Source organism: Staurois parvus, unplaced genomic scaffold (genome assembly GCF_062004578.1).
Source record: "Staurois parvus isolate SC_StPar_1 unplaced genomic scaffold, SC_StPar_1.0 ptg000136l, whole genome shotgun sequence".
Lineage (NCBI taxonomy): Eukaryota > Metazoa > Chordata > Amphibia > Anura > Ranidae > Staurois > Staurois parvus.
Window position 1 is genome coordinate 11,297,997 of NW_028317932.1, and position 24,246 is coordinate 11,322,242.

At 44.6% G+C, this 24,246-nt stretch overlaps 1 protein-coding gene across 2 annotated transcripts in view; it reads right to left on the reverse strand.

The window, feature by feature from the left end:
- HDAC9 (histone deacetylase 9) overlaps positions 1 to 15,010 on the reverse strand; it is a 778,880-nt gene extending 763,870 nt beyond the window's left edge. The window contains exon 1 of one of the 2 annotated variants that reach the window (XM_089673174.1): positions 14,604 to 15,010. In XM_089673174.1, coding sequence (XP_089529300.1) covers positions 14,604 to 14,615 — 12 coding nt within the window. In that variant the 5' untranslated portion in view covers positions 14,616 to 15,010. The remainder of the gene's footprint in view (positions 1 to 14,603) is intronic. The other variant, XM_089673175.1, reaches the window with a different exon arrangement.
- Between the last annotated feature and the right edge of the window lie 9,236 nt (positions 15,011 to 24,246).

A 24,246-nucleotide genomic window follows, 5' to 3' on the forward strand; every position in this document is an offset into this window, starting at 1 on the left:
CTGCCATAATTCCTAACTGATCTTGTTTGCTTGGAATTTTGGGGTTTACTTGCCCATCTTTGCTTGTTTTAGCATATTCTGTTACAGTCTTCATAGTATGATAAATAAAAAATCAAACACCTTCTCTTGGCCACAGCAAGTAAGATGACCAAGAAACTCAAATATAGATATCTCACCCAACAGAGATCCCAAACTTTGTCATGATGTCAAATGTCAGATAATTTACCTTTTCAGCACCTACCATAAACTAAAATATCAGTTTGGGATAACCCTTTACTATGGCAACATAACTATGACTCCTTCTAATCTGACAGACTTCAGATCAGATAGTTGATAGCAACCACCAGACCTGACCTATCCTTTACTCATGTGGAATGCCAGTTGTACATGCAACAAAAATGAATAATCATAGACCTGATGACTTCAAAGTTACATAGATGACATACATAAAAAAAAATTGATTCAGGCAAATGTAATTAGTTTTTTTTTACCAAGATAGATCTTCTGCTTTTTAATCAAATGAACTGTCTGAGCTGTGAAGTGATGTAAAACTGCCATGTAGAATATCAAAATGATACTCATATTTAACGATTGTATTATAGCATAAGGCAGGCAAAATAAAGAAAGCTAAATATGGAGAGAAATATGAATATTTCAAAAGTAAGTCTATACAGTTATAAATACAGTGAAGGAAATAAGTATTTGATCCACTGCTGATTTTGAAAGTTTGCCCACTCACAAAGCAATGATCAATCTAAAAATCGAATGGCAGGTGTATTGTAACACTGAGAGACAGAATAGCAAAAAAAAATTTAAAAAAAAATGCATGTCTAACAAATTATGCACTGATTTGCATGTTCATGAGGGAAATAAGTAACAAGCTGAGACTAGAAGCAGTCTCTAAAAGGGAGTGCTGCTAATCTCATTTTGTTACCTGTATAAAAGAAATCTGTCCACAGGAGCAATCAAACAATCAGATTCCAAATTCTCCACCATGGCAAAGACCAAAGAGCTGTCCAAGGATGTCAGGGACAAGATTATAGACCTACACAAGGCTGGACTGGGCTACCAAACTATCGCCAAGCAGCTTGGTGAGAAGGTGAAAACAGCTGGTGCAATCATTCGCAAATGGAAAAAACACAAAACAACTGTCAGTCTCCCTAGGTCTGGTGCACCATGCAAGATCTCACCTCGTGGAGTGTCAATGATCATGAGAACAGTGAGGAATCATCCCAGAACTACACGTGAGGATCTTGTCAATGATCTCCAGGCAGCTGGGACCACAGTCACCAAGAAAACAATTGGTAACACACTACGCCGACAAGGATTGAAATCCTGCAGTGCCTGCCAGGTCCCTCTGCTCAGGAAAGCACATGTCCAGGCCCGTCTTAAGTTTGCCACTGAACATCTGAATGATGTAGAGGAGGACTGGTTGAAAGTGTTGTGGTCAGATGAGACCAAAATCGAGCTCTTTGGCATCAACTCAACTCGCCATGTTTGGAGGAGAAGGAATGCTGCTTATGACCCCAAGAACACCATCCCAACTGTCAAACATGGTGGTGGAAACATTCTGCTTTGGGGGTGTATTTCTGCTAAGGGACAGGACAACTGCACTGCATTAAAGGAACAATGGACGGGGCAATGTACCATCAAATCTTGGGTGAGAACCTTCTTCCCTCAGCCAGGGCATTGAAAATGGATCGTGGATGGGTGTTCCAGCATGACAATGACCCAAAACACATGGCCAAGGCAACAAAGGAGTGGCTCAAGAAGAAGCACATTAAGGTCCTGGAGTGGCCTAGCCAGTCTCCAGACCTTAATCCGATTGAAAATCTGTGAAGGGAGCTGAAAGTTCCAGTTGCCAAACATCAGCCACCAAACCTTAAAGACTTGGAGAGGATCTGCCAAGAGGAGTGGGCAAAAATCCCTCCTGAGATGTGTGCAAACCTGGTGGTCAACTGTAGGAAACATCTGACCTCTGTGATTGTCAACAAGAGATTTGCCAACAAGTACTAAGTCATGTTTTGTGAAGGGGATCAAACACTTATTTCCCTCATGAACATGCAAATCAATGCATCATTTGTTAGACATGCATTTCTTTTGAAATTTGTGTTGCTATTCTGTCTCTCAGTGTTACAATACACCTACCATTGGATTTTTAAACTGATCATTTCTTTGTGAGTGGGCAAACATTTAAAATCAGCAGGGGATCAAATACTTATTTCCTTCACTGTATGTAAGCATAAATATCTAGATTTATACATATGCTTAGGTGAGACTGACTCTTTATAGTTTGACAAAATTTTAAAATGTAAACCACCAAAAGTCTTCACTTTGCAAAGAATACCCAATCACATGCAAGGAAAACAAAAAAACAGCATTTTTGCTTGCACGTGATTGGATGATAGAAATCAACAGAGCTTCCCCTCATTTCAAAGATTCCCCACAGACCTAGACCAACTGCACTTACAGCGCACAGACTATTTTCTTTTCATAAACAAACCCCAATATATGTACTATTTCAGTATTCTAAATACGTAGTTATTGCTCAATCAAAAGGCTCATTCCTTAAATGTAAAAACTGCTGTGGTCCAAAAAGCGTATACAGGTAGCCCACAGGTTACAAACAAGATAGGTTCCTAGGTTTGTTCTTAAGTTGAATTTGTATGTAAGTTGGAACAGGTACATTTTTTTAATGTATCTCCAGACAAAAATACATTTTTTAATTTTTTGGATAGCATAGGGAAGGGTTAACAGCCCTGTAACATTTGTTTTGCTGTCTGTGCCCCTGTTCAGGAGATTTCACCTCTCTTTCTGTCCCTGTGACAATTGGATTTTGAACATTTGAGGTTGTTGTGGAAACAAGGATTGGTGATAAAGCTTCAGTGGAGACACCTTTTTCCAATGATAATTCATACAGGAGTGAATTTCCCTTCCTAGGGGTAGATTTCCTCTCACTTCCTGTTGTCTCATTCGTTTGTAGGTATGAGTCGTATGTAAGTCAGATGTATGTAACAGGACTGCCTGTACAGGTTTGGGAGCTGAAGTGGTTAAAGCAAAACAGGAGATTTTCCTTTATTAAATCAACCCGTCAATATGGCTGCTGGACAAACATCCTTTTAGGGCTCATGCACACTGGGGGGTTGATTTACTAAAGGCAAATAGTCTGTGCACTGCAAGTGCAGTTGTTTTAGATCTGAGGGGAAGCGTTGAAATGAGGGGAAGCTCTGCTGATTTCTATCATCCAATCACGTGCAAGAAAAAATGCAGTTTTTTTTTTCCTTGCATGTGATTGGGTATTCTTTGAAAAGTAAAGCTTTACCTCATTTACTAAGCTCTGGAGCAACTGCTCTTGCAGTGCACAGTATATTTGCCTTTAGTAAACCAACCCCTGGGTGTCATAGATACCACCTTTAAGAGTGTTTGACCTTTTTTTCTGCCATTAAAAGCTCCTCCATGTTAGCCTATGTGTCCATGCACACACAGGCACTTATAGATTTTTTTGGGCCAAGAGCATTTAGAGGCAAAAAAATCCATAATTTGTGTGTTAAGGAGAGAAGCGTTTCGGCAGAAGGCATGTTTGTTGCTTGAGCATTCATTATTTTCGGTAAATAAAATATAGTGCTGTTGCGCTTAAGAATAGATATTAATGCAACTTTGATAAGTATACGCTGCAGTCCTAATTTGTGAACCTAATAACACAAAAACAAACAAAATACCATGTGGACCGCGCATAAATTAAGTGCATTCAATTTGGCAAAACATGAGTAATAATGCTTCACATATACAAAGTGAATAATTGTAACATTCAGTCCCAATTTGGAAAAATAAAGTGCCCAAGTGTTGAATACTAATTGGTGAACTTCGTGCAAAAAATGACAGGCGCTCCACTGTGCTTAATCAGTGCCCCACATGGATGTGCAATCACCATTAGCCGTGGACCACCTATCTCTAGGTTGGTCTTAAGCGCCTGGTTTGGGACTAGCCCAATGCGTGATGGCAAGAATGGCATCAATATTCATTCCTGGGAATCATGCAGTCTGCCTGATAGTAACTAATAGGATGATGACCAGCGTAGTCATCAGATAGATATTGTACTAATAATGTCCATGTTCCTATTACAGCAGTTGTGCACGGTGTCTGAACATAATTTGGCAGTCCAATGGACTGCAGAGCTAGACCAACTAGTCTTATTTATTAACACTTAGAAATGAAACTGGTCTGACATGCCCCATCCCCTTCTACGCAATGCTGTTTGAGGTCACTAGTGCTGAGGGGTGTGGCTGTTACATACCTCTGCCAGTACAGGGCAATGCAGTGTGAGGATAGGAAGCAAAATGTATTTTAAGGCATTTTATAGCAAAGATCAGTCACAAATGATAATATGGACTATAAAGAGATTAGAAAAAAGGTTTGTGACAGATAGTATCTCACCCTTGAAAGGTATAGACTTTTTTGCACCCATAATTGTACATAAAACATAAAAAACATTTGCAATCTGCAGATCACTCCTGACACAAATTGTATAATAAACCCATGTAAAATATAAAGTGTACCTGCCACCCACATGCAGCACAGGCAAGCATCAATACTCCTGTCTGCTTTGGGCTGCACACAGCAGCTGCTCAAAACAAAATGCCTAACCAGTATAGGACTCAGTAAGGAAGACAGAAAGACACTATAACCTTACTAAAGTAAACAGGCTACAGATCCTGAAAGGAGACAAAAAGTTGACTTTAGGCCTCGTTCATATGGGGGTACTTTTATTTATTTCAGGTACTTATATAGCACCATCAATTTACGCAGCGCTTTACACATATATATATTGTAAATTCACATCAGTTCCTAACCCTCAAGGGGTGTACAATCTAAGGTTCCTAACATACATTCATATATACACATACTAGGGCCAATTTAGACAGGATCCAATTAACCTACCAGCATGTCTTTGGAGTGTGGAAGGAAACTGGAGTACACGGAGGAAACCCACGCAGGCATAGGGAGAACATGCAAACTCCAGGCAGGTGGTGCTGTGGCTGGGATTCAAACCAACGACCCGAGTACTGCCAGGCGGAAGTGCTAACCATTTAGCCACTGTGCTGTACTTAAGCATGAACACATGTGACGGCCATGTTTGCCCTCACAGGATGTTCCATGCATCCCCATGCAGGTGGTCCCATTCATGTCAGTTGGGACACAGCGGCTGCATAAACACAGTGTGTTCTACGTGGGTGCGTGTCCCCAAATGCCGACAGTGTGAGTTCGGCGCCATGCGTTTGCACCTGCATGGATGTCAAATTGGGAGCAGTGACTGTGTCTGTGCAGCCGCTGTGTCCCAGTAGACATGAATGCATATGGATGTAAAGAACACTGGTATATCCTGTGCGGGCAAACAGCCCTTGAATGGGTGAATGCTTTAGTACACCCATGTGAATGAGGCCTTACTTTACTATAGTTACCAACATTTTAAAGAGCTTTTGATGCTGAGCAAAATATTGTGGTTATTCACTAAAATATTGTTTTAGGGTGATAGGCAGTTTTCTTAAATTTCTTACAATTACCGTTTTTCCAATTCCTGGTTGATTGAGGCACAGGTGATGCAACCAGAGCCTCAAAGCTGCATGCTGGGAAGTTCCTGTCACATGTTCCAGGAGGCAGAATCAGAGTTCTAGGTACCATTCTAGGATGTAAAGGGAGATTGATTCATCTGCCCTTAGTAAAAAAAACTGTTAGAAGATTTGGGAGGGAAAGAAAAAAAAGGTATGCAAGGAGTAATAAGACTGAGATTATCTATTAATCTCTGCCAGCAGACAGTAATTTCTAAGAATGTTTATGGGTGCCTTTGTTGTAATTTTCATAATAAAATGTTATTTTATATAAAGTACACACTTTGACTGATAAGCTACAAGAGGGATGGTAGCCCTTAGGTCTGGTGGGGCTAGTTTACGTGTTAAGTGTTTGGGGTCTCCCTGTCACATTCTGCTTTACTCTTGGACAAGAGGGGTGGAGGGGGCAACATATACAGGAACTGCTCCTTTCCATTTTCTCCTGCAGCAGGAGGCTTCTCCTCCTCTCCCTCCCGCCGGCATTCAGAGGCTGCAGGAAGAAAATATTTATTATCTTATTCAAAATAAAAAATTCAAATTCTGAACCATTTTATTTTATTGTGGCCTGTGACCCTCTTCCAAATCATTTAAGTGGCCCCCGCTCTTCAAAAGATCGAGCACCTCTTCCCTAAAACAACATAGGCTACAAGCATCTGGACATCTGATGCTGATGTTGTAAATAGGTTTTCAATAGGGATCATTGTAAAAATAAATAAAACTGCTATGATCAGTCAACATGGACCACTTAACAACACAACATGCTAGAAAGCTCAGTTACAGACAAGACTCTGCCTTATTATTCAAACTTGTTTTGCTTTGTGTTGCTAAACCCAGTAATTCAAGAGAATTACATATGATATTATTTTTAATAAAGTACATGTCAAATATAGCTGAGAGCCAAAAACACCAGCAGCCTTCTCAGCACCCGGTTATTTTATTTGAACAAGATAATAACAGAAATTATACGTTCAAGGGAAAAGGCTCCACCTGTTTCCTACCTACCAGTCCCTTTGTGGCACCCCAGTGGAAGATTTAATTATATGTGATCACATATCACTTACTGCTGCCTTCCTTTGACCTGAACACTGATTTGTTTTTCTCTGAACCAGTGAACCAGAATTGAATACCGGCAAATGGTAAATAATTATTAATCCTTTAGCTCCAAACACATGTGTGCAGGCAAACGTGCAGATTGTACTGCTTGGTTGTCCTGGTGTACTGTAGTAAGATGCATGAGTCCTATGGAGGAGGTCTGGGGCACCTTAACCTGATCAGTCCTATAACGATGTGTTTCCATAACAATATCCAGAATAAATGAAATGATCACCAGCTGATGTCTATGGTTAGCAGCAGACGTCCCTGCTTGATTATACTCAGGGGAACCAACATTTAGTTGAATATTTTTCGGCCTATTGCTTTTCTCTCTCCTGGGATAAGAATGGCACCGATGGTGTCTGGTTGCCCTCCTCTATCTTCCACAGACATAATGTCCCATTCACACCTAAGGGTTCATGTACACTGCAGCTGATAAACTGAATTCTCGAGCTTTTCTGCGTTTGTTTTTTAGCAGCCCCTGAACTCTCCCTAATGTTTTCCTATGTGTCCATGTACACAGGGGTGGACTGACCATTTGGAAACTCGGGCACTGCCCGAGGGCCCGGGGTCAGTAGGGGGCCCCATGAGATGCCCCTGGTACCTTTTTCATAGGCTTTTTTGAGTTTGGGCAATGACACAGGGGCCCCATGATCCTCTATTGCCCGGGGGCCCCATGAGTTGTCAGTCCGCCCCTGCTCTATCGTTTACAGTCATTTACAGGCAGTTGAGTTTACAGTCATTTTTTTTAACACACCAGACTTACGTTCAGGAGTAGATTTTATCAGCATTTCAAACGCCAAACGCTTTTAAATGCTTATAAATGCATGTAAACGCGGCTAACTGCCTTTATAAGCATTTGCGTTTAGAAGCTTTTTTTAACTGTTCCATGTCCAGATGCTGTCCAGAGCCTTTTTTCATCATCAGAAATGCATGCAGAGTGTTTTCCATGTATTCAAATGGACCCGGTACACCAGCTCAGTCAGTTCCAGGTTTTGCATGAAGGAAAAAATGGTAGAATGTGCCGCATTATGCTCATGATGGGATCCATAGTGAATACAACCAGAAAAGACAGGTAATCTCAACACATACTGCTCTCTCTGCTTCTGCTCTCTCTATTTCTCTCAAAATGTCTGAAATAGTTAATTTTTACTGCTTTTCAGTGCATTTTGGGCATTTTGGAAGGTCTCCTGAGGTTATCTTTGAAAAACGCTTCTAAACGCAAACGCTTATAAATGCGCATAAACACGGTATGCAAACGTGGCTAAACAGGAGTTTTTTAGCCTACATTTTCCAGCAGTTTCCATTGTTCAAAAGTGTTTTCCAAATGTCCTGTGTACATGGAGCCTAACAATGCATTTTTTTTTTCAAGTTAGGGCATAGGGTAGCCCATGGAAAAATGGCAATGGCAAAAAGCACATCTCCTTAACAATTAATGGCACCGCAAGTACAACATGCAGTTTTTGTGCATTTTGGGAACGCACATGGAAACATGCTTTTCTTTGTGCATTCCCAGAATACGAAGATGTGTACGGAGCCTTAAAGTGAACCTCTGAGAACAAAACTGTTGAAACTACCACTGATAACTTATTGCCATCTGTGCAAGTTTCAGGACTGTCAGTCACTGAGGTGAAACAAGCATACAGCCAGTGAAAACACTGAACTTCCTATTCTATCTGCTACAGGTCAAGGATTGAGTACAGAATCAGGATGCTAGCCCCAAAAATTGCATCTTAAGGACTTGTTCTCACTAAGTTTTACCAAGCTGGGTGAAAACAGGTAACTGTAATGACACCTAGAAAATAGATGTTTTTTATGTTGCATGTTCACACTACAAAGCTGAGTTTATTAAAATGCATTTAATCACATATAGTGTAAATGCATCTAAATGCGCATACATTCAAAGTACACCTTTTAAAATCATATTATTATTATTATTATTATTATTATAATAATAATAAACCATATTAAGCAGAAAAACATATAAAAGTAGACCTTCATCCTAAATGTCATGTTGCCCTGCCTCTTTCCACCTCCCTCTCTTAAAATTGGACATTTTATTTTATTTATTATATTTATTTATTTTTCCATGAACTAGTGTCACTAGGCATTTCTTGCCAAGGCAAAAATTTAATTTTTTTTGTCCCCGGCCCCTTCATGTGCACAGATGTGCCACAGGGCTTCAGGTCCCAAGTGAGCCCTGCGGCACAGCTGCACACACACTGGTTTCCCCAACCATCTGCACACATGTTGGTTTTCCCCAGGTATGTGCAAAGATGGCTATCAGGAGGGTCCCAAACCTTCATTGCCTTTGCACATGAGCAGAAAACCACCTGCACATGTGCAGTGCCCTTTGGTGCATCTAATGATGGTAACACCAGAGGAGGGGAGCTGGTACACAGTGGGACTAAAGTTCCACTTTAAAAAACGCAGGTAAATGCACATAACACTGTACATAAAACGAATGCAGAAATATTTTTTGTGCACGTCATAGTATAAATGGGCCCGAAAGCTAAATTCCAGGTAAATAGTTAAATACATAGCTGAGATATTTATACATGGAAGTTTTACCAGCCAGAGGATTTTACTTTTGTCCAACCAGTCCTGAGAATTACACAACTCTGCCAGAAAGCACGATCAGGTTGGTGACCTGACTTTTGTCTACTATAGTTATAACAGTACAGGCTGGTTACCTCCTTAACCCTGGCTTGTGACTGGACAAAGAAGCTAGGTTTACAATAGAACGCGGTGGGGGAAACCTGCGATCCGTGCGCGTGTTCCGCTCTGCACTTAAAGCACACTGCAGTTGTGATCTGCAGAGGGTGTCAGTGTTAAGTTAACATCAGCCCAAACACAGGTCACAAACACAGTGGGGTTGATTTACTAAAACTGGACAGTGCAAAATCTGAATGGTAGCCAATCAGCTTCTAACTTCAACTTGTACTATTAAGCTTTGTCAAAAAAAACAGGAAGCTGATTGGTTTCTAAGCAGAACTACACCAGATTTTACACTCTCCAGTTTTAGTAAATCAACCCCAAGTGTGTTTGTCTGTACCGGATCACATGGTAGAAATTTTTTTTTTGTAGGTCTATGTGCAAGCAGCAGAGACTGAATGCCCCTCCCTCTCCTAGTCTGAGTTCTACTGTACAGAGGATTACTAGAGGCTGGCACCAATCTCAGGTACTTATTCTAGTTACATTTCATTTTATTATATTTATGCCTGAAGTTCAGTTAAAAAAAAAATCACCAATGGCAGCTCCTATATTTCTACAAATTTCCTATAATGCATTCTGCTAGTACATACTATAACAGAGTGATTGCCTATACCAATGATTGCCAGGGGTCTCCAAACTCTCAAAAGAAAGGGCCAGTTTACTGTCCTTCTGACTTTAGGGGGGCCGGCTGTGCCCAATGGGAGTAAACAATGGCCGATCTTTGATATTAGGAGGAAAAATAGTTGGTGCCAATTGGTGGAATAGTTTCCCATTGTCAGGGCCGGATCTAGCCAATCTGATCTGGGGGTGCAGTTAAAAACATCAGGGGGCATATTGTCAGTAGTATGACAAGGATGTATGGAACCAATATTTCCTGTTCACTTAGCATGCTTCTGTACGACGGAATCATAATCCAGAAGTATCATCTGACAGGTAGTGCAGAGGTGGTGCAGGATATAACTGGGAATGCTGTCATTAGTTTGGGGTGATTAAACAGAACCTGTGCCCCCTTATATCAGTTGTCCCTAACAGAGTCCCTCCTTATATCAGGAGTTCGTCTCAGAGTTCCTCTTTATATCAAGGCTCCTATAAGAGTCCGTCCCTACATTAGCCTCACCAGAGTGCTCCTAACATAAAATGTCCACATCAGAGTGCCCACATACATCAGTTGCCCCATCAGAGTGCCCCCTTACATCAATTGCCCCATCAGAGTGCCCACTTACATCAGTTGCCCCATCAGAGTGCCCCCTTACATCAATTGCCCCATCAGAGTGCCCCCTTACATCAATTGCCCCATCAGAGTGCCCCCTTACATCAATTGCCCCATTAGAGGGCCGCCTTACATCAATTGCCCCATCAGAGTGCCCCCTTACATCAATTGCCCCATCAGAGTACCGCCTTACATCAATTGCCGCATCAGAGTGCCCCCTTTTCTCAATAGCCCCATCAGAGTGCCTCCTTACATCAATTGCCCCATCAGAGTGCCCCCTTACATCAATTGCCCCATCAGAGTACCGCCTTACATCAATTGCCGCATCAGAGTGCCCCCTTTTATCAATAGCCCCATCAGAGTGCCTCCTTACATCAATTGCCCCGTCAGAGTGCCGCCTTACATCAATTGCCCCGTCAGAGTGCCGCCTTACATCAATTGCCCCGTCAGAGTGCTGCCTTACATTAATTGCCCCGTCAGAGTGCCCCCTTACATCAATTGCCCCATCAGAGTGCCCCCTTATATCAACTATCCCCATCAGGTCTCATGGATTTGTGGATGCACTCTCAGAGGTCTGGGGAGGCACAACAAAAATCTGGGGGGGCCATAGCACCCCCCATTGTTGGTGTCAGTGGAAGGAATAGTGCCCCATTGTTGGTGTCAATGGCAGGAACAGTGCCTCAAGGGCTGGATAAAGGCAAGCAAAGGGCTGCAACCGGCCTCCTGGCTGCACTTTGGAAACCACTGATATAAAGTATGTGGCCAGCTTAGGGGGTGGCGAGATCTCAGTGTTACAGAGCAGACTGCGCAACATAGTTGGGTTTACTTCTTAAAGGAGAAGTCCATCTTTCCGTTCATGTTTTATACTACACCCACAATTAGGATGTAACATGAAACATGGTCAGAGTCCACAGTTGCCCTCGTCCCCACCCTACCTTTACAGAATCCGGGGTTTCTTTCTCCCTGCCTTCTTTTGTCATTGTTTTAAAATGTGGGCTCTACCTGCACACCCGTGTCATTCATTCATGAGTATATGTGAATGAAATAACTACATGTCCCACCTGCCACCACAAAAGGACAGTTCTCAAATGAGCAAACGTACAGTGACATCACGGAACATGGAAATTATAACTGAATGTCTGTACCTGGTATGGACCTGCAGCTGGAGGAATAGTCTGCAGGACCCAAAGCATTGTACCCCCAATCCACTAATGTTGCACTTGATCTTTTTTTTTTATCAACAAAGGGTGCATTTATTATTTTTCTGCAGCAGGTGAAACTCTACTTTAAATTAATACTGTTGCAGTTCAGTAATAAGCAATGGAAAATGTGTGGTTTTAGAGGAATTCTCCTTTAACTGAATACTGTTGCAGCCAAGTAATAAGCAATGGAAAATTAGCAGTTTTAGTGGAATTCTCCTTTAAAAGAATGCAGTTCCTGCCCAGTAATAAGCAGTAGAATGTTAGCAATTTTTGTGGAATTCTCCTTTAAAAGAATGCAAATCCTGCCCAGTAATAAGCAATGGAAAATTAGCAGTTTTCGTGGAATTCTCCTTTAAATAAATTCAGTTGCTGCCAAGTAACAAGCAGTGGAAAATGAGTAGTTTTCATGTTTTCTATTTAAATTTATGTCGCTGCTGCAGCAAAGAATTGAGAGCTTCTGATACTGCTCTGTGTTTCAATACTTCACAAATGACTATTCAAAATAGCAGTATCTGCACCAAACATAATGAATTACCAGTATTTGGGAAATGACCGCATTGACACAACATTTGACTTTATCAAAGCCACATATTGCATATTTATTGATGACTAATCAGTTTTAAATTGGCAGTGTTGTCCTCACTGCACAATTGAATGATCCTTTAATGGGTTATGTCCAGATTGTAACAGGATATTTTTTTCAAAGCAGTGAATACGTAATTAAAGGATCTCTACACTAGACCAACTTACATTAGTAATCCAACATCTGCATCGAGGATTTGGGGCTCATACTTATGGGGCTCATTTCCTAAAGAATGGTGGACTTTCATCAGATCTACCAACAGTCTATGAGCATAACGGGAAAATAGAACTTTTTTCTAAAAAATGATTGGGTGCTTGAGGGGAATATACCTTCCCTGCGTAGAATAAATATTCATGACAATATGGCAATAATATAATTAAAAATCTTAGATTGTAAGCTCCAAGGAGCAGGGCCCCCCTAACCAGGGGCGGACTGACCATTTGGAAACTCGGGCACTGCCCGAGGGCCCGGGGTCAGTAGGGGGCCCCATAAGATGCCCCTGGTACCTTTTTCATAGGCTTTTTTGTTTGGGCAAGGACACAGGGGCCCCATGATCCCTTATTGCCCAACCCTCTTGTATTGAACTGTATTGTTGCTGTATTGTCTCCCGTTATATTGTAAAGCGCTGAGCAAACTGCTGGCACTATATAAATCCTGTATAATAATAATAATAATAATAATAAAGCACTGAGCAAACTGTTGGCAATATATAAATCCTGTATAATAATAATATTAATAATAATAATAAAAAAAAAATGTCAATATCACTGAGGAAGAAAACATCTGAATTACAGGTCTCTATTATTACCATATGAGACATAAGAGTTGATTGGCTAATATTGAGGAAAATGCACAGCAATGTAAAAATCTAGAGTTTAAAATCTGTATGGGACACCTAAACAGCTCCAAAGAACAAAATTTAGTTTTTTTACTCTGGCCATATCTGCAGCAATTTTTAATACAATCATCTATCCAATCCAATTGCTTTAAGGTAACTACACACAATACAATGTACAAATCTGATTGTACAATCTCTTTAAGGTCTACCAATAGCTATGCAGTATACCAGCCTGCCTGATTGGATACTCATTTATTGGATAGTTTAGGTAGGTACCCCTACTGTACATTCATTTTGTTAAATGTAAAGTTTAGTGTTCATTGAGTGTATGGTTAGATTGTAACATGATAGATCGAAATTCATCTGGTCCAGTAGGGACTGGACAATTTCGATACATCTGTGGGCAGGCTGGTTGTACAGAAGTTGATCTAGCATCCAACTTTAGTACAACCAGCTTGCTGGGTTTTTTTCAGTGGGAAACCCTCCCGCTATGAAAATACAAAATAAGTGCAACAGGAGGGATTCCCCCATCAACACTGACTGACAAGCAATCAAGCAAGCAAAAAAATTGCATAATCTATGGCTAGGTTCACACCTGAGCATTCTGTGAACGAACACCTGCCATGCCTGTGGCATCATTTATTGTTAACGGCACCCAAACTCAACAAGCAGATGATCGATTTCACATGCATCAAAACGCATCAAAATGCATCAAAACACACAGTAAAAAAGTGCCAACACCCAAAAAGGTAGCTACTTTGGCACAATTTTTACATATAGGACAGTCCATTGAAATGAATGGGCTGCCCCATGCATGCAGCGTGAAAATGTGCCAAAAAAGTGCGCAAAAACGTGCTCATGAAGGAGCGAATCTAAGCTCAATCAGCTGCATGTCTGAGAAGATCATTCAGTGCAATACAAATTGTAAATGTATCTGTATCCATGCCATCCAAAGTTTATTGGGTGACGCAAAAAACAAAAGCGATCTCATGATTATTGATCAATTGCTTTGAGCGATCGTCTCTAAAACAATCCGAATTTTTCTAAAAACCAATCCCTGTCTCTTTGCTTTTATACAACTCAGTTGACGAAAACTGGCTGAAAGTGATAACTAGGGAGGGGCCAATGATCAGTAGTTGATAGATTTGGGTAAAATATTGAAGTGATTGTTTTTCATCTCATCGATCAGCCAAAATAAGGCAATGGTGGTACAAATGGATTTGGCCGAGTCTTGGGATCAGCAGTGATGTAGTGATGTGCCGATGACCGGCAGCATTGACCGTAGCAGGTTGTTCAGAAAACTACAGACTACTTCTCCGTCTGACTGGTCGGCTGTTGGATGGAGGAGCCCACTTACCTTGCTGCTCATTCAGTAGCTGCTCGGAGAACTTCTCCGCTCATCCAGACGATCCATCCTCAGCAAGGAGGCTGCCAGGAAGCGTAGAACACAAAGCAGAAGAAAGTTGACGCCGTGCTCGCTGCCCGGGCAGGTTACATGAGTGCTGAGTCGCCGGGGAGCGCTGCCAGTGATGTTCTCAAATCTGCAGACAGAGAGGGAAAGGATGGCTGAGGATGGGAGGGAGGCAGAAACGGGGAGAGAAAGATGTGATCACAGCCCGTGGCGACACGAGTAGGATTTGCTAAAAATAGCATCTCAATAGAGGGAGGAAGAGGCTGGCTGAGCCAACAACTGTGGATCGCTTTCACAACAAGAGCACGGCCAGTGAGGCTGGGAGCGCCCGCATGGAGGGCGCAATGTGACCCAGCTTCACTGACGGTGGTCTACAGCTTCTGGCCTTCACCGGCCTGGACCATCTCACAATGGCACATAGGCATTCATAGGGGCAGGTTACTGTGGGTGTGAATGGGACTTCATATCCAAAGGTACCCGATGTCATCAAAAGGCTGCTGATTAGGTGACCGCGTCCTGCAGGACAGCATGTTTCTGATACCACTGACTACATGTTATTTAATCTGCTGCTCCATGCTCACCGTGCTGAGTACGCTGCAAGTACAGGTCACAGGAGCCCAGTGCCTGGGTATAATGAACAGAGGAGGAGGATACCTGCGTGCGGAGAAGAGCCGAAATACGGGGGGGGGGGGGGCTCAACTTTTAGGAGAGCACAGGCCAATGAAGCAATTTGGTAACCGGTCGCAGGCCACAATTAAATAAATGCTTCAGAATTTTGGAATTTTCATTTTGAACAGCATAATAAAGATTTTATTCACTTAAAACCGACTACTGAACGCAAGTTTTCTGCATTCAAAAAAACGACTGTAAACTCAAATGCCTGTAAATGACTGTAAATGACGATGTGTACATGGACACATAGGAAAACATTAGGGTGAGTTCAGGGGCTGCTGAAAAAAACGCTGAACAGCTCCTGAACGTCAGTTTATCAGCTGCAGTGTACATGAGCCCTAAAAGTGTTACTAAACCCACAACAGTAAAATGAGTCTGTATATTCAGTAAAGCATGCTTGTTATACTCACTGTGGAACCTAAGGGTTAATCCTCTGCATTGTGTAAAAAGGATGTTTGATCCTGTCTTCTCTGATCCTCCCCTTCTTCCAGTGTCCCCATCTCATCTCCTGATAAGATATATCATGAGGAGTCACTCTACACATGCTCGGTTTGGTGTGTATTGCTAGAGAGGTTTTTTTTTTTTTCGCTTGGGAGAGTGCATGTGATCAGCACAGGGCAAATCAGCACTGCCCAGACAGAAGTCAGGGGTTCTGCATCCTCCCGGAGAAAACTCCTACAAGCTTTAACATGTGCTTGGTAGGATACTGATAGAAGTCACAAGGCTGCTCTAACTGCTGATGAGAAAAGGTATTTAGCAGTTTATAGTTACTAACATAATTGCATTTCCATGTTCTGTGCACTCCGGAAGACCAAATATAGTGAATGCAGGGTCCTGGGTTTAGTAACACTTTAAAGTATTACTAAACCCACAACAGTAAAATCAGTCTGTATATGCAGTAAACCATGTTTGTAGATCCTAAGGGGTTAATCACCCGCATTGTGTAAAAAGGCAGTTTGATCCTGTCTTCTCGGATCCTACCCTTCTTCTACTGTCCCCAGTCCATTTGCCTATGGACTGAGCACAGTGGCAAGTCTGCACATGCTCAGTTTGGGGTCTATTGCTAGACAGGGTGCATGTGATTGGCAAAGGGCCAATCAGCGCTGTCTAGACAGAAGGTCAGGGGTCATGCAGCCTCATAAGACAGTCAGAGGAGAATGAAAGTGCCTCCTACAAGATTAACCAGTACTCGGCCGGACACTGATAAAAGTCACAAGACTGCTATATACTGCTGATGAGGAAAGGTATTTAGCAGTTTATATTTTATAAAATAATTGCATTTCCATGTTGTGTGTACTGTGGGAGATCAGATATAGTGAATGCATTGTCCTGGGTCTAGTAACACTTTAACCTCTTCCCTACTGAGCTATAGCCGAAAGATGGCTACAGTGCAGTTGGACGTCCATGGACGTCATTCCAGAACACGCCCCCTGCGTGCCTCCAACAGCCTTTTACCACGTGATCAGCTGTGTCCAGTGATACAGCAGAAAATCAGGTAAATACAGTTCTCGGTTATTGGCTACACTTTCCTCACGCTGTCACAGCATGAGGAAAGTACTGCCGATAACCAGAAATTGTTAGAGAAGTGATTGGCACTGATCATCAGGGCGCTGATGATCTGTGCCCTGATGATAAGTGCCCAGCAGTGCTGCACAACTGTGCCACAAACCTATACCCATCAGTGCCACCCACCTGTGCCCATCAGTGCTACTCACCTGTACCCATCAGTGCCACCCCCCTGTGCCCATCAGTGCTACTCACTTGTACCCATCAGTGCCACCCACTTGTGCCCATCAGTGCCACCCACATGTGCCCATCAGTGCTACCCACCTGTACCCATCAGTGCCACCCATCTGTGCCCATCAGTGCTACCCCCCTGTGCCCTGCAGTGCTACCCACCTGTGCCCTGCAGTGCCACAGGAGGGACATCGTGGAAGCGCAGGACAAGGTAAGTGATCGAGGGATCGTGGAGCAGCGCCACATGGTAAGTCCGAGTGTAGCTCGGGGTTACTGCTTGTGGTACTGAAACTTTACCCCGAGCTACACTCGGGAATACCACCAGGGAGGTTAAAATGCATGTAATAAATAAATAAATGAATCTGATGGTGTAAAGAAAAAGATTTTAGAGGACGCTATCTGCATGGAGTTAGCATGTTCATCTGTGTGACATACCCAACTGGGGCAGGGGCTTTTCTGAGGGGACTGCAAGCTATCCTCTTGCCTATTGACTATGGGACCTGGCATTTGAGGAGGCTCTATTCTTTGGGAGGTGTGCGCCTGGAGGAACTTTGTAGTAGTTTTACTTCTGATTCAAATCCATGTCTCCCTGAACTACACAGACACTGAGAACTGGAGGACCCAGATACAGATGTGGGTCCTCTGTGTTTTGTTGGGGTATAGAATCAACAACCCAAACCAGCATTGACTGCTTAAACCCCCTACTAGACTCAGTGACTCAAACAGAAGAATACAATGGGTTCAAAACAACCTGATGCTGTTATATGTAATCTGTTTATTAAGGTGTTATGTGTTTATTGTTATAATGTGTACCTGTGTTTGCCTATCTTGTCTAGGTGTAAAGTATCTTTCTCCCATTGTGTAACTTCCCCATTATGTGCTTGCTAGGTGTCAGGGATGCGGGTATGACCAGAAGTGTTTCTCAGCCTTTTGGCTAAGATCAAGTGTAGTATCGACCTTGCCTTTAGGGGTGTCCCTGCTTCCAGCTAGGACGTTGAGAACCACTTGCATCTATCCCAGCCATTTGGTCTGTGTGGGGTACCCTCTACTCGGCCCGGTAGGATCGTCGATTAAATTCGGCTTCACCTGCTTGCTGCTATTGGGTTTGAGGCTTAGCCCCCACACAGAACGAGTTTGTGATCTTCCCCCCCCTTGTTCACTCTGCGTTACTACCTCCGGGCAGTAGACGCTCAATAGCCTTTTCAAAGGCTAAGCAAGAGTGAAGCCGCCGAGGAAGAAGAAGGAGAAGGAATCCGCTGAAGATCTCTTGGAAGCCCTCCTGAGAACTCCTCTGCGACAAGATGGGGAAGAACAAGCAAACCGCCAAGAAGCCGCTGACCGCCGCCCCTGCCAAGACCCCGGGAGAAACCCCCTCCGCCTCCACCTCCACCTCAGAACGCTCCAGCCCTGCAGAAGGTCTCCCTCCTCTGGAGCCCTGGATGAAGCAGACAGTCGTGCTGCGGCTGAAAGAGGTGGAAGGCAGAGTCCCGAACATGACCCCGGAAGTCTTCGGCAAGAAGATGATCCTGGAACAAGGATTCAGCAAGGCAGAGACCCTGTCGGTGCAGTCCTTCGTGAAAGGTATCTTCTTTATAACCTTTGTCTTGTTACAGGTCTGCAGAAGGTACTGGGAGATGGTGAAGACCTCTGGGCCCGACTCCCCTTTCCGCAAGTTTATTGCGAATTCTCCCATTCAAAGGGATGAAAGGCGGATCACGGTGTCCATGAGGAACCCTCACGTCCCTGGAAGAGACATCGCCACCTATCTCCAGAGGTTCTGTGTCGTGTTGAAGGACCCAGTCCGGATACTAGACGCCAACGGCTTCTGGACAGGTAAGTGGGCCGTGTTTTGCAGATTGCTGAGAGATCGTCCCGCTGGAGATCTCCAACACCTGCAACAGTGCTTCTCCCTGGGAGCGTCCGCAGGACTCCTACATTACCCGGATCAACCCCAGTCATGCCGCAGGTGCGGACAGCCGGGGCACGAGGGTAAGGATTGCCATGTGCTCTCTTGTAGGTTCTGCAGGTCATGAGACCAAGGATTGCCCGAGGTCCAAAACCTGCAACCTCTGTGGATGGTCAGAGCTAGAGATGAGCGAATTATTCAAAAATTCGGTTCGGTTGATTCGCCGAATTCGCCGAATAAATTCGCTTCGAGCCGAATATATTCGCTGCGAATATAACTTATAAAAAGGGTGTTTCTAGGCTTCAGAGAGCCTTTATATTAGTGCAGAACACTGTACCTTTAATTTAAATGCCCTTGGAGTCTGCTGGGGAAGAGAAATAATACTGTCAGTCAGTATGACATGCAGATGAGTGCCGTCGATCTTAGAATCACCGCACACTTCACTCATTTGGGCAGTCACGGGGCCAAAACCAGAGTGTGGAGCCACAGTGTGGCGGTGGAGGCAGCAGCAATGGGAGGCCATACAGCACCCTATGACAAAATGGAACCCACCAGCAGTGTGAGGAGACCTGAAAGTGGCACATGGCAGAGTGTGGCGATGGAGACAGCAGCAATGGGAGGCCGTACAGGGACCCATGACACACTCTGGACCTGGCAGCAGCATGAGGAGGCGGTACAGGGGCCCATGACAAATTACGGGCCTGGCAGCAGCATGAGGAGTCGGTACGGGGGCCCATGGCAGATTACGGGCCTGGCAGCAGCATGAGGAGGCGGTACAGGGGCCCATGGCAGAGTGGCGGAGCGTAAGCAGCTAAAATTGAAGGCCATACAGAGGCCTATGTTAAAAAGTCCCCCCAGCAGCAGCGTGGGGAGACGACTATCAAGAGTCCAATGGCAGAGTGGCGGAGCAGAAGCAGCTTCAATTGAAGGCCATACACAGGCCTAGGTTTAAAAGTCCCTCACAGTTAATTCCAATAACGAACTCTACTCCTCCGTGCAATCTACTTACGAGACCCTGGGCAGGTCTGGGTCCAATTTGTGGTAGAGACTGGTTTTGTTCAGCCATGCTTGAGCGAGTAATAACAGGTCTGTGCTGCCCTTTGGTGTCTGGCTTAATGCGCACAACACTGAACGTCCCAGCGTTTGTCAACGATTTGCCGTTAAGTGATGCAAACCCGCTGAACCACGTTCATGAGGAGCCGGTACAGGGGGCCATGAATCAGTATGGACCTGGCAGCAGCGTGAGCAGACGACAGAGGCACATGGCGCAGGGTGGCGGTGTAGGCAGCATTATTCTGAAGCCATACACAGGCCTAGGGTAAAAAGCGGAAGCCGTCAGCAGCGTGAGCAGACGACAGAGACACATGGCGCAGGGTGGCGGTGGATGCAGCAGTATTCGGAAGCCAAACACAGGCCTCGGTTAAAAAGCGTAAGCCGTCAGCAGCGTGAGCAGATGACAGAGGCACATGGCGCAGGGTGGCGGTGGAGGCAGCAGCAATGGAAGGCCATACAGCACCCTATCACAAAATGGAACCCACCAACAGTGTAAGGAGACCTGAAAGTGGCACATTGCAGAGTCTGGCGATGAAGTCAGCAGCAATGGGAGGCCGTACAGGGACCCATGACACACTCTGGACCTGGCAGCAGCAAGAGGAGGCGGTACAGGGGCCCATGGCAGAGTGGCGAAGCGTAAGCAGCTTAAATTGAAGGCCATACAGAGGCCTATGTTAAAAAGTCCCCCCAGCAGCAGTGTGGGGAGACGACTATCAAGAGTCCAATGGCAGAGTGGCGGAGCGGAAGCAGCTTCAATTGAAGGCCATACACAGGCCTAGGTTAAAAAGTCCCCCCAGCAGCAGTGTGGGGAGACGACTATCAAGAGTCCAATGGCTGAGTGGCGATCCGGGAAGTCAGCGTTGTGATTGCAGATGCAATGCAGAAATTTTATGAGGTAATGCCGTGGGTGCGAAGAAGATCATATACCGTCGTACTTCCATCCATAAGACGGAACAACCTGCGAACCGGGAGCTTTATTGCCCTGACCCACTGAGCAGCTTCTGGGATACCCAAGAGTTTGGCTTCTGTGGGGAATATGGTTGAAAACTGAAACTTAAAGGCATGTTGACGGAAGGGCACCAGTGTCAGTGCTCCGAAGGGAATATAGCTTTAAAGCTGACACTTAAAGGTATATCGACGGTCAGAGACCACAGGAAGTGGAGCTTGCGTCTTAAATCGACTGAATGTGGCAGACGTGAAACGTCTACGGGCCGTATATGAAACGGGTTGTTCCTCTTTCTGGAATAAGTGTTGGAAATGGCCACTCTTTTTGGTGTGGCGTTTTGTCTATTTAATTCCGATAACGGACTCTACTCCTCCGTGCAATCTACTTACGAGACCCTGGGCAGGTCTGGGTCCAATTTGTGGTAGAGACTGGTTTTGTTCAGCCATGCTTGAGCGAGTAATAACAGGTCTGTGCTGCCCTTTGGTGTCTGGCTTAATGCGCACAACACTGAACGTCCCAGCATTTGTCAACGATTTGCCGTTAAGTGATGCAAACCCGCTGAACCACGTTCATGAGGAGCCGGTACAGGGGGCCATGAATCAGTATGGACCTGGCAGCAGTGTGAGGAGACCCGAAAGTGGCACATGGCGCAGGGTGGCGGTGGAGGCAGCAGTATTCGGAAGACATACACAGGACTAGTTTAAAAAGCGGAAGCCGTCAGCAGCGTGAGCAGACGACAGAGGCACATGGCGCAGGGTGGCGGTGGAGGCAGCAGTATTCGGAAGCCATACACAGGCCTAGGTTTAAAACTGGAACCCAGCAGCGTGAGCAGACGACAAAGACGCACATGGCAGAGGATGGATCTGGCAGCAGTATAAGAAGGCGGTACAGGGGCCCGTGGCACAGTGTGGTGATGGGGGCTACAGCAACTGGATGCCAGAAAGTGGCCGATAGGGCTATATACTGCATGGAATTATAAAGTTGTAAAGACAGCGGCCTATAAGGCTATACACACTATAACAATCATGACTTGATTGACCATTGGCCTATAAGGCTATACACAGCATGAATATCATGACTTATTCTGAGAGTGGTTTGGAAGGCTATATACAAAAAGTAATTCATGAGCTGTCCGGACAGCGGACAATAAGTACATATATACAAATCAATTCATCAGCTGTCCAGCCAGCGGCCTCAAAGGCGACACATATAGAAAGCAATTCATGAGCTGTTCAGACAGCGGCCTCTAAGGAGACAGATATACAAAACAATTCCCGAGGTGTTCAGGGAGCGACCTGAACGGCTAGGTTATTACTAAATATATTTTTGTGGCCAAACATCGGCCTATAAATAGATGTCTACACAGTGACAAAAAATGATGTCGCCAGACAGCGGCCCCTAAGGCGACAGATATACAAAGCAATTCCCAAGGTGTTCAGTGAGCGGCTTGAACGGCTAGGTTATTACTAAATATATCTTTCTGGCCAAACATCGGCCTATAAATAGATGTCTACACAGTGACAAAAAAGTAGGTCGCCTTACAGCAGCGTATCCTACAAATTGACATTATAAGAAATGGTTTAGACCAAAAAAAAAAACTTTGATGCGATGCTATACCTTAGTAGATTGTGGAAAGTCGACAAGTCAAGCGTAACTGTGTACATTACAGAAAATCTTAACAAGACAACCAAACATGTGGCCAAACCGTGACCGATACAACAAGTTAACAATGTAAGAAACAGGAGGGGGCCAAACCGTGGCCAATAAATAAACAGTCCACCTCATTGATGAGATGGACAACACGTGTCAAATAAATATTTAAAAAAATTGCTATTCCATCGGTCTGGAACTGGTCGACTATAAATAATTAAAAAGTTTAAATTCATGTGACAGTCGTCCAGCGACGTATAAATAATTTAAAAACACCAATTCATGAGGGGCCCGACCAGCAGAGTATAAGTCATTAAAAAGGTTCAATTCATGTGACGGTCGTCCAGCGAAGTATAAATAATTTAAAAACCCCAATTCATGAGGGGCCCGACCTGCAGAGTATAAGTCATTAAAAATGTGCAAAACATGAGTCGGCCGACCAGCAGCCTCTCAATAAAATATATATACAAATGTACGGATCAGGTGGAGGTCTTCCATTTGTCCCTAATAACATGTTTGGGGCATGATTCATGGCGGATTTAGTCAGTTGTGTCAGGAACTGGTGGTTTGAAATCCAGACTAATCCACGCCTGATTCATTTTCACAAACGTGAGTCTCTCCACACTTTGGGTGGACAGTCGTGTCCTCCACGGAGTTACAATACCTCCTGCCGCACTAAACACGTGCTCCGATGCCACGCTACTGGTCGGGCATGACAGCCTTTCAAGGGCAAATTCAGCTAGTTGGGGCCAAAGGTCAAGTTTCGTTGCCCAGTAGTCAAGGGGATTGTCTACCTCGGTTGGCAGGGTGCTGTCCAAGTAGGCCCAAGCCTGTTGTTTGAGGTCCTGCTCCAGGTCCACCTGATGCTGCTGCTGCTGCGGCTGGTTAGTAGTTTCCTCACTGCGCTGGTGAAGAAAGCTACTCATCATCGACTGCAGACTGAGGCAGCCGCTGCTGGTGGAGCTGCCACTGCTCCTACCACCCCACCCCTCCCCTGCTGCCATGGCAGCGGAACGCGAGCGCACAGGGCCCACAGTGTCTGAGGATGGACGTTGGCGCAGAAAGGCAGAGACCAACTGACTACATAGGTGGTTTTTATAGTACTTTATTTTGGCCTCCCTCTCAGCAGGTGTGAAAAAGGCCACCATTTTTGAACGGTAGCGAGGGTCCAACAAGGTGGACAGCCAAAAGTCATCCCTCTGTCTGATGGTTATTATTCGGCTGTCGCTACGCAAGCAACCAAGCATGCTATGGGCCATTTGTGCCAAGGAATGCGAGGGACTCCCTGCCTCCATCTCCACAGCATACTGCCACGGTGCGTCTGGGTCCTCTGTCTCCTCCTCCTCCTCTACCAGATGCTCCTGCTCCTCCACTCCTGTCCGCTGAGTGGAAAAACCACCCATTTCACTCAATAATTCCTGAGCACCAATGTCCTCCTCTACCTCCTCCTCTTCTTCCTGTCCTGCCCCCACAGGGGTCATGTGGCGTTGAGATCTGTGCGCCACGTCTACCGCACCCTGACCAGCCATTGTTAACAGCATTTGTTCCAGGACGTGCAACAGAGGAATGACGTCATTCATCCCATAGTCCTGCCGACTCACGAATAGCGTGGCCTCCTCAAAGGG